At 44.2% G+C, this 15,134-nt stretch overlaps 1 protein-coding gene across 1 annotated transcript; it reads right to left on the bottom strand.

The window, feature by feature from the left end:
* Window positions 1-12,840: 12,840 nt before the first annotated feature.
* On the bottom strand, window positions 12,841-14,608 carry LOC141002342 (uncharacterized). The gene is made up of 2 exons (XM_073473646.1): window positions 14,203-14,608; window positions 12,841-13,796 (listed from the first exon to the last, which is right to left on the bottom strand). The coding sequence occupies exons 1-2, from the start codon at window positions 14,606-14,608 to the stop codon at window positions 12,841-12,843; spliced, it is 1,362 nt and encodes a 453-aa protein (XP_073329747.1).
* Window positions 14,609-15,134: the final 526 nt, after the last annotated feature.

Below are 15,134 nucleotides of genomic sequence, written 5' to 3'. Positions count from 1 at the left end.
TCTGATACTGAGGCAGAGCTGAAGTGTCACAGCAGCTGCAGTCCAGCTGGTCGTCTTTCCTACGTCTGGTTCAAGAACGGACAGAAAGTCACAGGGGTGGAGACATCTTCTTTTAAAGGCCGGGTTTATCCTGGAGACATCATCTCTTGTGCTTTGAAAGGACATGAGAACTACGGCTCTCCTTCAGTCTGTGAGTTTGATCCACTGTATCAGGAAAAAGACATATACACACTGGCTGCAAATTACAGACAGACACATGTGTAAAGTAGTAAAAGTACAAATCATATTTATTGGCTGTCAGTTTCCACCAGGAGGAGTCTGACCAGGGACAGCTCCACGATCAGCTCTCTACACAGCCACTGTGACAAATAGAGACAATTACAATAGAAACAGAGAAAGATACATTTCAATCACAACAGTCAATTGTCTGTGAAAACATATTCTAATGTTTCATTATTACATGTTCATATCTCCTCCAGATGCTCCAAAGCTTCCCTCTGTGTCAGTGAGTCCCTCTGCTGAGATAGTGGAGGGCAGTTCAGTGACTCTGACCTGTAGCAGTGATGCTAACCCAGCAGCTAATTACACCTGGTACAAGAAGAATGGAGATCCTGACCTTCAACCTCTCAGTAAAGAACCACAGCTTGTCTTCAGCTCCATCCAGTCCTCTGACTCTGGAGAGTATTACTGCGCAGCTGAGAAGGAGCTGGGGAGGAGGACGTCTGAATACATCTCTATTAATGTGACATGTGAGTGAAACAGTTCATTTAAAAATAACAGATTAAATGTGTCCAGTCTTTGCAGGAGAAGATTTTACTGTCATGTCTACGTTCTTGTGCTCCACATTCTCAGTCTGCTGTAATTCAATGAGCAGCTCCAGGAGACTTGAGGAGTTTTCTGCTGTTTTGGGACCCAGATTCAAACAGTGCTACACACAGCTGTTCACACTTTATAGTTTAAATACTACACAATCTATTGTTGTAACACACTTAACCTGTTCTCTTAACACATCTCTAGATGCTCCAAAGCTTCCCTCTGTGTCAGTGAGTCCCTCTGCTGAGATAGTGGAGGGCAGTTCAGTGACTCTGACCTGTAGCAGTGATGCTAACCCAGCAGCTAACTACACCTGGTATAAGGAGAATGAAGACTCACCAAAAGCATCAGGACAGATCTTCACCATCACTGACTTCAGAGCTGAACACAGTGGGAATTATTCCTGTGAAGCCCAGAACAGAAGAGGACGTCATAACTCCACCTTACAGCTGATTGTTGTGGCAGGTGAGACACTAACTGGTTGATTAACAGACAGTAACACCTGGGAAACTGATCAATGAATCCAACCCTACTAGTGAGGTCCACTACAGTCCATCTAATAACTGTCTATCTCCATTTCCAGGGAGCTCAACAACAACAACGATGATAAACATCATCAGGTTGACTCTGGTGGTTGTGATGTCGGTTCTGCTGCTTCTGTTTTGTCTGTGGATGAGGTGAAACTACAAACATTAATCAGTTCCATCACTGATCTGTTACTCTGAATATTTACTTTCATGTTTTTTGAATTTTAAGTGAACATTTTTGTTTGTTTGTCAATTTGATTCAGGAAGAAGAAAACTCTGAGCTCCATTACTGAACCAAATGAACCCAAAGAGACTATGGAGATGAGAGAGGTATTGGGCCACAGTGACGAGAAATTAGCACATTTACTGTAGATGTTTTTATAACAAAGATCAATTTCAGGAAACAGTTCTGCTTTAAACATGTCTGAGTTTGTTGTCATTTAAAATCTAATTGTATCCACGTTACATTTATGAGGCCTTTGACTCTCATCTTGTTGTCTCTCCCCATCAGTTGGAGTCTGATCCTGATTACACCAACATCTCACCTTTGAACAGAGAAACTGCAGCATGTGGCAGAAGTTTTGAGTAGCATGCAGCTTTATGTTTACCTGTGCAGGTACATTACACATGTTAAGGATTATACTTGGTATGCAACAAGCTATTTTATCTTTTAATGCTTATAATATAACATGTTATTCTAATGCAGTAAATTGCTTTGAAGAAATACTGATTGGCCTATCACATCACACCTGTCCTGGCAGAGAAAGACACGTGGAACAGGAAGCACAGTATCTCACAGCCTGTACATTATATATGAAAACACATTGAAATGTAACATGAGCCCAGCTCTATCACACTCTGTAGCTGTAACATTTTCAAAGTATTGCAGTGGCTGATTGAAATAAACATCCAGCTTCCAACAACAACTCTGTAGTTTGAACATTGTTTCAGTTCCCTCTCTGTGCTGCAGAGGGCGACAGTGTGCAGAAAGTTTTGGATCTCACCATTTTTGCAACGTGTAACGATACCAACTGACCAACAATGGACCTAGCGGTCCCACTGTCCAGTACCATGGAGGGTCTGCTGCCCTGTGGTTGCGAGTCTCCCCTGTTGACGCAGGTCTTGTCCCCGGTTCAATCGACGCCTCTCCAGCCCCTGAGTTTCCAATCCCTGCTGACTCACCAACAGACCCCTCTGACCGTCATTCTGCAGCCTTCTCTGACACCCAGGCAGACCTGCCTCATGCCATAGTCCTGGTGCCCAGTTTCCAGCCTCCAGCCCTGCTGCCATGTTGCCTGCCTCCTGCTCTGGTGTCCAGCTGCTAGGCTCTGGCTTCCAAGGGCCTCCAACAGTACCAGGACTCTGCCCGTCATGGTTTGATATTAAAGCTAGCCTCTTGTTCTTTACCCTGCCTGCCTCCAGAGTGTCTTATGTTTTGGTCCTCACTTTTGTAACATCCAGTTTATTGTCTAAACATTAGCTCACATACACTCTAATAATAATAATACATTTATTTTATATAGCGCTTTTCAGGATACACAAAGACACTTTACAGGTGAAAGCAGAATGATAAAAACAACACAGTAAAAATACAAAAAGAGACAAGTTATACATTAAAAACAGTTTTAAAAAGGTGAGTTTTGGTTGAGTGTTTTGAAGGTAGTGAGGTCTGTACAGTCTCTGATGTGTGTGGGGAGGGAGTTCCAGAGGGAGGGGGCAGCAACTGAGAAGGCTGTGTCGCCCCAGGTCCGGTGCTTGGTCCTGTGTGGTGGAGTGAGGAAGTTTGCGTCGGAGGAGCTGATGGTGCGGGACGGGTTGTGGCGGGCTTTGTGAGTGAGGAGGTGTATTTTTAATTGAATCCGTTGTGAGACAGGGAGCCAGTGGAGTTTCTGGAGGACGGGGGTGATGTGGTCACGGGTGCGGGTGTGGGTGAGAAGGCGAGCAGCAGAGTTCTGGACGTATTGGAGTTTATTTAGGAATTTGGATGGTGTGCCATAGAGGATGCTGTTGCAGTAGTCAATTCTGAAGGGGTGATGAAGGCGTTGATCAGGGTTTCTGCAGCAGAGAAGGAGAGTGATGGGCGGAGACGGGCTATGTTCTTGAGGTGGAAGAAGGCAGTTCTAGTGATTTGATTCATGTGCTTTTGAAAGGAGAGGTTGTTGTCAAAGATGACTCCGAGGTTGCGACTGTGTGGGGAGGGAGAGAGGGTGGCGTTGTCTAGGGTGAGGCAGAAGATGTGAGCGGTTTTGAAGAGGGATTTGCGGCCGATGATGACCATGTCCAATTTGTCGCAGTTTAGTTGGAGGAAGTTTGTTTGCATCCAGGATTTGATTTCAGTGAGGCAGTTGGTGAGTGTGGAGTGGGTGGCAGTGGTGATGGATTTTGTGGAAATGTAGATTTGGACGTCGTCAGCGTAGCAGTGGAAATGGAGACCATGACGGCGTATGATGTTGCCAAGGGGATGTATAGGATGAAGAGGAGTGGACCAAGCACTGAACCCTGTGGGACGCCTTGCGACAGAGGAGCAGTGGAGGAGGTGCAGTTGTTGATGTGGACGAACTGTTGTCTGTTTGTGAGATATGATTTTAACCAGGAGAGGGCAGTGCCGGTGATGTTGAGGGAGGATTCAAGGCAGGAGAGAAGAATGGAGTGGTTTATGGTGTCGAAAGCTGCAGTGAGGTCCAGGAGGATGAGGATGCTGAGGTGGCCGGAGTCTGCAGAGAGGAGGAGGTCGTCAGTGACTTTAAGGAGGGCTGTTTCTGTGCTGTGTTGAGAACAGAAGCCGGATTGAAAAGGTTCAAAGAGGTCGGTGGAGATGAGGTGGGTTTTGAGTTGATTGGCAATGGTGTGTCCCCGTATTTCTGATAAAAAATGGAGGTTGGAGATGGGCCGGAAATTTGTCATAATGTCAGGGTTGAGTCCAGGTTTTTTGAGAATGGGGGTGACAGCTGCCAGTTTGAGTGACTGAGGGACTGAACCAGAGCTGAGGGAGGAGTTGATTATTTTTGTGATGAGGGAGGAGATGGCTGGAAGACAGTTCTTGACCAGGTGGGATGGGATGGGGTCCAGGGCACAGGTGGGGCTTTTCATTTCTGCCATGATGGTGGACAGGTCCCTTGGAGACACAGTGGAGAACTGAGACAGGGGTTGAGAGGTGAGGGGGGGAGGGGTGAGTGAAGGAGTGGAGGGGGTAGGGGAGGTGGACAGGTTGCTGTAGATGTTGTCAATTTTTGTTTGGAAAAATGAAAGGACGGAGTTGCATTTATCGGTTGTGAAGGAGTTGGAGGTGTTGTCAATGGGAGAAGAGAGCTTTGGGGTTGGTGGAGCCAGAGTGAATGAGGTGGGAGTAGTAGGTGGAGCGGGTTTTGGTTAGAGCATCCATGTATTGCTGAAGATAGTCTGTATGAATGTCTGGTTCAGGCTTTTTAATTTAATCAAAGGTCAGGTTAAAATCAAGACTGACTGAACCTTTGCTGTTCTGCTGCCTCGCCTTTGGATCAATATCACATTTAGTGTTCAGTTTGCTGATACGTCCATGTTTTATCTGCATTGTTTGTAAAGCAACAGTAAGAATCATTTCTTCATTTCATCTTGAGGGTTCACAGGCATTTGTCTCTTCATACATGCTAATAATAAAGAGGAAGGAAGCAGCCAGTTAACACCTCGATGTATGTTTAAAACAAGTGAACCAACCAGAGAGAGACAAAATGTCTCGTGACAACGTCCACCCTCTTTATGTAGAAGTGTTTGGTGAGATGACGTGACATTCAGTACTTCTCATGTATGTGATCGACCTGCTGATTTAACAGACGTGAGGAGAAGCTATGAGTTTAACAGCAGCAGCGAGTGGATTTGTTGTCGTCCTTCTGTCTGCACAAGGTACTGTACGTCTACATTTATACTGTAAGACTGTTAGCATTTTTTTTATAACTTGTTTTTGCCTCGTTTCCTGCTGCAGTTTATCTGCCCAGCACCAAACAACAAAGTTAGCATCTGGCTGGAGACCAAAGTAGAGTATTTAGCTGTTAGACAGATATTTCCCTCAGTATTTGTGACTCTTTGTTGCTTCAGGATAAATTTGTCAGTGTTTTCTATCCGTGAGAAAAGTTGCTCACACCTCAGAGTTCTGCATGTCTCTAAAGCTATCATTCACAATCTGCAGCAGCCTGACCACAGGAAGATGAGCAGCCAGCAGGCACTTTTTTCATGCGTCACACACTTCTTATAAGTACTTCTCTCTAAGTACTGTGTTAAAGTACACAGTGTCAATACAAGACCGCGGCAGCCCACAAACACCCGCTATAAAGCAGCCAACTTTAGCGCAATTATTTAATCATTGTGTTACGTATGACAAGAAAGGGGCCCGGTGGACAGCTGTTACAGATGCAGTCATGTTGCATATCGCTAAAGATATGGTGCCCATATATACAGTGGAAAAGCTGGGGTTCATCCACATGCTGAAAACTTTCGACCCCAGGTATGTGTTACGAAGCCACTACGGGGCATGCCTCAAGCCAGAGGTAGTAGGCAGGCTTGTCTTCCTGGCCAAAAATATGATTTAAAAAAAATAATGTTGAAACTAAAGACAGCAAGCACACACCTCATGTCCTGTACAGCTACCAACATGTGATGTTTACTATGCAATGCATGCAGATGTTTAATTCAGGGATACAAAATACTTTTTGTATACAAAAGGCACCTTTATTTATCTGCAAAAAAGAAAGACACACATGTATTTTTTTCAAGAGGAGGCACTTTTATTCATTTTTTCAAGTGAGTTTTAGGGTGCACTGTTTACAATGGCGGGAACAAACAGAATGGGTACATAAAAATGATAACAGATAAGAAGCAATCTGACAGAATACAAATAAAACAGAAAAAAGTGCTTGAAAATGAGGAGAAACACTAAACAAGTGAACATGACAAAACACAAATAAAACAGAGGTGCATAAAAGAGAAATGGCAGACAACCATACAGGATATATATTGTCATATTGTCAGTGTTTTCTATCCGTGAGAAAAGTTGCTCACACCTCAGAGTTCTGCATTTCTCTACAGCTCTCATTCACACTCTGCAGCAGCCTGACCACAGGAAGATGAGCAGCCAGCAGACACTTTTTTCATGCGTCACACCCTTCTTATAAGTACTTCTCTCTAAGTCCTGTGTTAAAGTACACAGTGTCAATACATTGTTGCTCCTTCACTGCAGCCTCTGTGTGATGTCCGTCCTCAGTGCTCTCAGAGATCATGTGCACATCTTTCACTGTTCCTTTGCTTTAAATATTCTACGTACCGTTCTAGTTAAGATAACAGAGACTGCCCAAAAACCTGTTGATGAATTTTCATTCATCTGATTAACACAGGTGAGAAAGGAGATTCAGGAGACGTGATGCCTTACGTTGAAGTATTTAATGAAGCTCCATCTGGGAGAACATAGCTCAACAGTACATGTAGTGAGACAGTGTATTGCTTCACCAGTGCTGAAGGACACTTCCTGGTCTCTGACTACTTAACCTGCTACTGAATACTGCTTGTTTAAGTCCCGTTGTAATCAATGGAAGAAGATGGATTTTGGTCGATCATGAAGCTGGTGTGTTTCTCGTATGAGATATAGTGAAGGTTAGTGAAGGCACAGGAACCTCTGCACACACAGAAGCCTGTGACCCCGAGCATGACCTCAGGGTAACTCTACCTCCTCTGTAAGCAGAGTGGGAGATGTATATAGACAAATGTACTACTATGAACCTATGAGACTGAACATGTGAAAATTCCTTTACAAAACCGTCTGAAGGCTGCCTTTGCTCGCCCACCCCAAACACAGGTTTGTATGAAGAGAGCCACAGTATTTTGGGAAGTGTAGCTTCACAGACTGAAGCTCCTCCACTACAGTGAAAATCTGTCTCCTGATGATGTTTTGAGTCTGATTGTAGTTTCTGATGTGCTCTGTGTTACAGTGATACAGGGTCAGGATGACTGGGGAGTGACTTACAGCTCTACTGAGATCTGTGCCTTAAAAGGATCAACAGTGGAAATAAGCTGCACATACACATACCCATCCAGAATAGATGGTGGTGATACTGAAGTTAAGGAAACATTCTGGTTTACTAAACTGAGTGGAAATCAACCTGTGGATCTGAGTACAGACTCAGATTATCAAGGTCGTGTTGAGTACAGTTGTTATGAGAAGAGCTGCACTCTGAGAATCACAGACCTGAGAGAGAGCGACTCAGCTGAGTACAAGTTCAGCTTCATAACAAACCAACCAGGTGGGAGATATACTGGTTCACCTGGAGTCACTTTGAGGGTCACAGGTAACATTTTCATTCATATTTTAATTATTTCCAAATGTTCAACATCTAGACAACAATAATATAAATGTGTTGTGTGTGTATGTTGATAGTTTGTCCAAAATAACATTCTTGTTCCTTCTTCACATCCAGATCTCCAGGTGAACAAACTGCCTTCTTCCCGCTCAGAGCTGAAGTGTCACAGCAGTTGTCGTCTACCTGATCGTTCTTCCTACATCTGGTACAAACGTGGACAGAAAGTTCAGTCACAAACATCTTCTACTTATTCAGTCTACTATAATAATGCAGACAGTTTTTCCTGTGCTGTTAAAGGACATGAGGATTTCCCCTCTCCTCCAGTGTGTGAGTTTACTACACTAACATAACACCATCTGATGGAGTCTTACATGTATTTTAATATGGAGACCCTCATTGTGACTCTTCATCAACTTTAAAAATGATCAAAACGTTGTTTTATCTTTCAGGTGTCAAAGGTCAAACCTGCGACAGAGTGATTTACACTGACAGAAGCATCTGTGCCTCCAAAGGCTCATCAGTGGACATTTCTTGCACTTACAGCAGTTTTAACATTATGAAATCTAAATTCTGGTTCAGTCCTGAACGTTCTCATCAGTGGCAGAGTCCTTCACAGCCTGAGGACCTTAGTGAAGACTCCCAGTTTGCAGGTCGTGTTCAGGTCCTTGAAACAGAGACAGGACGCTCCACTCTGAGAATCACTGACCTGACAGAGAGTGATTCAGCTCAGTATCACTTTAAATTCATAGCAGGAAAGTTTGAATGGATCAGTAGTTTACCTGGTACAACTCTGACTGTCACAGGTACTGATGAACACACACTGATGTAAAACATCAACATAGTACATTTAGAAACAGAGAACATGTTGAAAATGATGGATCATCATGAGTTTGTGTAATAATGACTGTTGTGTTGGCACTAATGTTCACTGCTAGTTCTAGGAATAGTAACTGTTGTGTTGTCGTGTGTGTACATCTATCACTGATTTCTGTCAGAACCAGTGATAATAATATTGTTTCTTGTTCTCATATCCAGCTCTGCAGGTGCAGGTGACCAGAACAACAGTCCACCAGTCTGATACTGAGGCAGAGCTGAAGTGTCACAGCAGCTGCAGTCCAGCTGGTCGTCTTTCCTACGTCTGGTTCAAGAACGGACAGAAAGTCACAGGGGTGGAGACATCTTCTTTTAAAGGCCGGGTTTATCCTGGAGACATCATCTCTTGTGCTTTGAAAGGACATGAGAACTACGGCTCTCCTTCAGTCTGTGAGTTTGATCCACTGTATCAGGAAGAAACACATATACACACTGGCTGCAAATTGCAGACAGACACATGTGTAAAGTAGTAAAAGTACAAATCATATTTATTGGCTGTCAGTTTCCACCAGGAGGAGTCTGACCAGGGACAGCTCCACGATCAGCTCTCTACACAGCCACTGTGACAAATAGAGACAATTACAATAGAAACAGAGAAAGATACATTTCAATCACAACAGTCAATTGTCTGTGAAAACATATTCTAATGTTTCATTATTACATGTTCATATCTCCTCCAGATGCTCCAAAGCTTCCCTCTGTGTCAGTGAGTCCCTCTGCTGAGATAGTGGAGGGCAGTTCAGTGACTCTGACCTGTAGCAGTGATGCTAACCCAGCAGCTAATTACACCTGGTACAAGAAGAATGGAGATCCAGACCTTCAACCTCTCAGTAAAGAACCACAGCTTGTCTTCAGCTCCATCCAGTCCTCTGACTCTGGAGAGTATTACTGTGCAGCTGAGAAGGAGCTGGGGAGGAGGACGTCTGAATACATCTCTATTGATGTGACATGTGAGTGAAACAGTTTATTAAAAATAACAGATTAAATGTGTCCAGTCTTTGCAGGAGAAGATTTTACTGTCATGTCTACGTTCTTGTGCTCCACATTCTCAGTCTGCTGTAATTCACTGAGCAGCTCCAGGAGACTTGAGGAGTTTTATGCTGGTTTGGGACCCAGATTCAAACAGTGCTACACACAGCTGTTCACACTTTATGGTTTAAATACTACACAATCTATTGTTGTAACACACTTAACCTATTCTCTTAACACATCTCTAGATGCTCCAAAGCTTCCCTCTGTGTCAGTGAGTCCCTCTGCTGAGATAGTGGAGGGCAGTTCAGTGACTCTGACCTGTAGCAGTGATGCTAACCCAGCAGCTAACTACACCTGGTATAAGGAGAATGAAGACTCACCAAAAGCATCAGGACAGATCTTCACCATCACTGACTTCAGAGCTGAACACAGTGGAAATTATTCCTGTGAAGCCCAGAACAGCAGAGGACGTCATAACTCCACCTTACAGCTGATTGTTGTGGCAGGTGAGACACTAACTGGCTGATTAACAGACAGTAACACCTGGGAAACTGATCAATGAATCAAACCCTACTAGTGAGGTCCACTACAGTCTATCTAATAACTGTCTATCTCCATTTCCAGGGAGCTCAACAACAACAATGATGATAAACATCATCAGGTTGACTCTGGTGGTTGTGATGTCGGTTCTGCTGCTTCTGTTTTGTCTGTGGATGAGGTGAAACTACAAACATTAATCAGTTCCATCACTGATCTGGTACTCTGCATATTTACTTTCATGTTTTTTGAGTCTTTAATGAACATTTGTGTTTGTTTGACAATTTGATTCAGGAAGAAGAAAACTCTGAGCTCCACCACTGAACCAAATGAACCCATAGAGACTATGGAGATGAGAGAGGTATTGGGCCACAGTGACGAGAAATTAGCACATTTACTGTAGATGTTTTTATAACAAAGATCAATTTCAGGAAACAGTTCTGCTTTAAACATGTCTGAGTTTGTTGTCATTTAAAATCTGATTGTATCCACGTTACATTTATGAGGCCTTTGACTCTCATCTTGTTGTCTCTCCCCATCAGTTGGAGTCTGATCCTGATTACACCAACATCTCACCTTTGAACAGAGAAACTGCAGCATGTGGCAGAAGTTTTGAGTAGCATGCAGCTTTATGTTTACCTGTGCAGGTACATTACATATGTTAAGGATTATACTTGGTATGCAACATGCTATTTTATCTTTTAATGCTTATAATATAACTTTTTATTCTAATGCAGTAAATTGCTTTGAAGAAATACTGATTGGCCTATCACATCACATCTGTCCTGGCAGAGAAAGACATGTGGAACAGGAAGCACAGTATCTCGCAGCATGTACATTATATATTAAAACACATTGAAATGTAACATGAGCCCAGCTCTATCACACTCTGTAGCTGTAACTTTTTCAAAGTATTGCAGTGGCTGATTGAAATAAACATCCAGCTTCCAACAACAACCTCTGTAGTTTGAACATTGTTTCAGTTCCCTCTCTGTGCTGCAGAGGGCGACAGTGTGCAGAAAGTTTTGGATCTCACCATTTTTGCAACGTGTAACGATACCAACTGACCAACAATGGACCTAGCGGTCCCACTGTCCAGTACCATGGAGGGTCTGCTGCCCTGTGGTTGCGAGTTTCCCCTGTTGATGCAGGTCTTGTCCCTGGTTCAGTCGACGCCTCTCGGGCCCCTGAGTTTCCAATCCCTGCCGACTCACCAACAGACCCCTCAGACCATCATTCTGCAGCCTTCTCTGAGACCCAGGCAATCCTGCCTCATGCCATAGTCCTGGTGCCCAGTTTCCAGCCTCCAGCCCTGCTGCCATGTTGCCTGCCTCCTGCTCTGGTGTCCAGCTGCTAGGCTCTGGCTTCCAAGGGCCTCCAACATTACCAGGACTCTGCCCGTCATGGTTTGATATTAAAGCTAGCCTCTTGTTCTTTACCCTGCCTGCCTCCAGAGTGTCTTATGTTTTGGTCCTCACTTTTGTTGCTACACGTAACATCCAGTTTATTGTCTAAACATTAGCTCACATACATTCTAATAATAATAATACATTTATTTTATATAGCGCTTTTCAGGATACACAAAGACACTTTACAGGTTTAAAAGCAGAATGATAAAAACAACACAGTAAAAATACAAAAAGAGACAAGTTATACATTAAAAACAGTTTTAAAAAGGTGAGTTTTGGTTGAGTGTTTTGAAGGTAGTGAGGTCTGTACAGTCTCTGATGTGTGTGGGGAGGGAGTTCCAGAGGGAGGGGGCAGCTACTGAGAAGGCTGTGTCGCCCCAGGTCCGGTGCTTGGTCCTGTGTGGTGGAGTGAGGAAGTTTGCGTCGGAGGAGCGGACGGTGCGGGACAGGTTGTGGCGGGCTTTGTGAGTGAGGAGGTGTATTTTTAATTGAATCCGTTGTGAGACAGGGAGCCAGTGGAGTTTCTGGAGGACGGGGGTGATGTGGTCACGGGTGCGGGTGTGGGTGAGAAGGCGAGCAGCAGAGTTCTGGACGTATTGAAGGAGGTGATGAAGGCATGGATCAGGGTTTCTGCAGCAGAGAAGGAGAGTGATGGGCGGAGACAGGCTATGTTTTTGAGGTGGAAGAAGGCAATTCTGGTGATTTGACTTATGTGTTTTTGAAAGGAGAGGTTGTTGTCAAAGATGACTCCGAGGTTGCGACTGTGTGGGGAGGGAGAGAGGGTGGCGTTGTCTAGGGTGAGGCAGAAGTTGTGAGTGGTTTTGATGAGGGATTTGCGGCCGATGATGACCATGTCCAATTTTTCGCAATTTAGTTCGAGGAAGTTTGTTTGCATCCAGGATTTGATTTCAGTGAGGCAGTTGGTGAGTGTGGAGTGGGTGGCAGTGGTGATGGATATTGTGGAGATGTAGATTTGGATGTCGTCAGCGTAGCAGTGGAAATGGAGACCATAACGGCGTATGATGTTGCCAAGGGGAAGCATGTATAGGATGAAGAGGAGTGGACCAAGCACTGAACCCTGTGGGACGCCTTGGGACAGAGGAGCAGTGGAGGAGGTGCAGTTGTTGATGTGGACGAAGTGTTGTCTGTTTGTGAGATATGATTTTAACCAGGAGAGGGCAGTGCCGGTGATGTTGAGGGAGGATTGAAGGAGGGAGAGAAGAATGGAGTGGTTGATCAATCAATCAATCAATCAATTTATTATTTAGAGTGCAAAATCACCATGGTACATGGTCTCAATACACTTTACAATAAAATCAAGTACAATAATAACAGACAATAAAACAATATTAAAACACCAAAGGAAAATGATAAAACAGTTAAAAATTAGTTTAAACCAAAATATTGAGTAAAAAGGTGTGTTTTAAGACGGGACTTAAAAATTGCAGTGGATGTAGCTTCTTTGATACCTAGTGGGAGGCCATTCCATAGAAAAGGAGCACGGTAGGCGAAGGCCCTGCCACCAGCTGACTTTTTATTGATTGGTGGGATGACAAGGAGGTTTGAACTAAGAGAACGAAGAGGACGTGGCGGAATGTAGGGAGAAAGTAGTTCAGTTAAATAAGATGGTGCAAGTCCATTTAAAGCCTTATAAGTTAAGAGAAGAACTTTAAAATCGGCTCTAGCCTGAATGGGCAGCCAATGTAATGATGCCAGGACAGGAGTTATGTGACAGAACCTACTTGTTTTTGTTAAAAGTCTGGCGGCTGAATTTTGCACAAGCTGAAGGCTCCTAGTAGTACAGATGGGGAGGCCAGAAAAAAGGACATTACAGTAATCTAAACGGGAAGACACAAGGGCATGGAGAACCACCTCGGCGCTACGCCGGGACAGAGCAGGGCGGATTTTGGCAATGTTGCGCAGGTGAAAGAAAGCCGTCCTGGCGATTTCCTTGATGTGAGTCTGGAAAGTCAGGGTCGGATCAAAAATAACACCTAGGTTTCTAATGTGCGTGCTTTCAGAGATTGAACAACCATCAATATTAAGACAAAGACTGTCAGAGAAGTACTTGTAGTTATTAGGCTTAATCACCAGCAAATCAGTCTTAGCAGTATTAAGCATGAGAAAGTTTTGACTCATCCAGATCTTGATTCGGCTTACACATGTTTCCAGATTTTGTATTTGAGAGGGGTCATTAGGCTGTAGTGGGATGTATAGCTGTGTGTCATCAGCATAGGAATGGAACTGTATACCATATTCGGCAATTATCCTACCCAGAGGGAGCATGTAAATGCAAAACAGCAGAGGCCCCAGGACAGACCCCTGGGGCACACCAGCGGTAACTGTAGAACATTCTGACAAAGAGTTATTGAAACTAACACATTGGGTTCTACTTGATAAGTAGGACTGGAACCATGAGAGCTTGATGGTGTCGAAAGCTGCAGTGAGGTCCAGGAGGATGAGGATGCTGAGGTGGCCGGAGTCTGCAGAGAGGAGGAGGTCATCAGTGACTTTAAGGAGGGCTGTCTCTGTGCTGTGTTGAGAACAGAAGCCGGATTGAAAAGGTTCAAAGAGGTCGGTGGAGATGAGGTGGGTTTTGAGTTGAGTGGCAACGGTGAGTCCCAGTGTTTTTGATAAAAAAATGGAGGTTGGAGATGGGCCAGAAATTTGTCATAATGTCAGGGTTGAGTCCAGGTTTTTTGAGAATGGGGGTGACAGCTGCCAGTTTGAGTGACTGAGGGACTGAACCAGAGCTGAGGGAGGAGTTGATTATGTTTGTGATGAGGGAGGAGATGGCTGGAAGACAGTTCTTGACCAGGTGGGATGGGATGGGGTCCAGGGCACAGGTGGGGCTTTTCATTTCTGCCATGATGGTGGACAGGTCCCTTGGAGACACAGGGGAGAACTGAGACAGGGGTTGAGAGGTGAGGGGGGGAGGGGTGAGTGAAGGAGTGGAGGGGGTAGGGGTAGGGGAGGTGGACAGGTTGCTGTAGATGTTGTCAATTTTTGTTTGGAAAAATGAAAGGAAGGAGTTGCATTTATCGGTTGAGAAGGAGTTGGAGGTGTTGTCAATGGGAGAAGAGAGCTTTGGGGTTGGTGGAGCCAGATTGAATGAGGTGGGAGTAGTAGGTGGAGCGGGTTTTGGTGAGAGCATCCTTGTATTGCTGAAGATAGTCTGTATGAATGTCTGGTTCAGGCTTTTTAATTTAATCAAAGCTCAGATTAAAATCATGACTGACTGAACCTGTGCTGTTCTGCTGCCTCGCCTTTGGAACAATATCACATTTAGTGTTCAGTTTGCTGATACGTCCATGTTTTACCTGCATTGTTTGTAAAGCAACAGTAAGAATCATTTCTTCATTTCATCTTGAGGGTTCACAGGCGTTTGTCTCTTCATACATATTAATAAGATAAAGAGGAAGGAAGCCAGCCGGTTAACACCTCAATGTATGTTTAAAACAAGTGAACCAACCAGAGAGAGACAAACTGTCTCATGACCACGTCCACCCTCTTTATTTAGAAGTGTTTGGTGAGATGACGTGACATTCAGTACTTCTCATGTATGTGATCGACCTGCTGATTTAACAGACGTGAGGAGAAGCTATGAGTTTAACAGCAGCAGCGAGTGGATTTGTTGTCGTCCTTCTCTCTGTTCAAGGTACTGTACGTCTACATTTATA

Source organism: Pagrus major, chromosome 1 (assembly GCF_040436345.1).
Source record: "Pagrus major chromosome 1, Pma_NU_1.0".
NCBI lineage: Eukaryota > Metazoa > Chordata > Actinopteri > Spariformes > Sparidae > Pagrus > Pagrus major.
The sequence above is the reverse complement of the archived record's forward strand: the minus strand, read 5'-3'. Positions and strand labels throughout refer to the sequence as shown.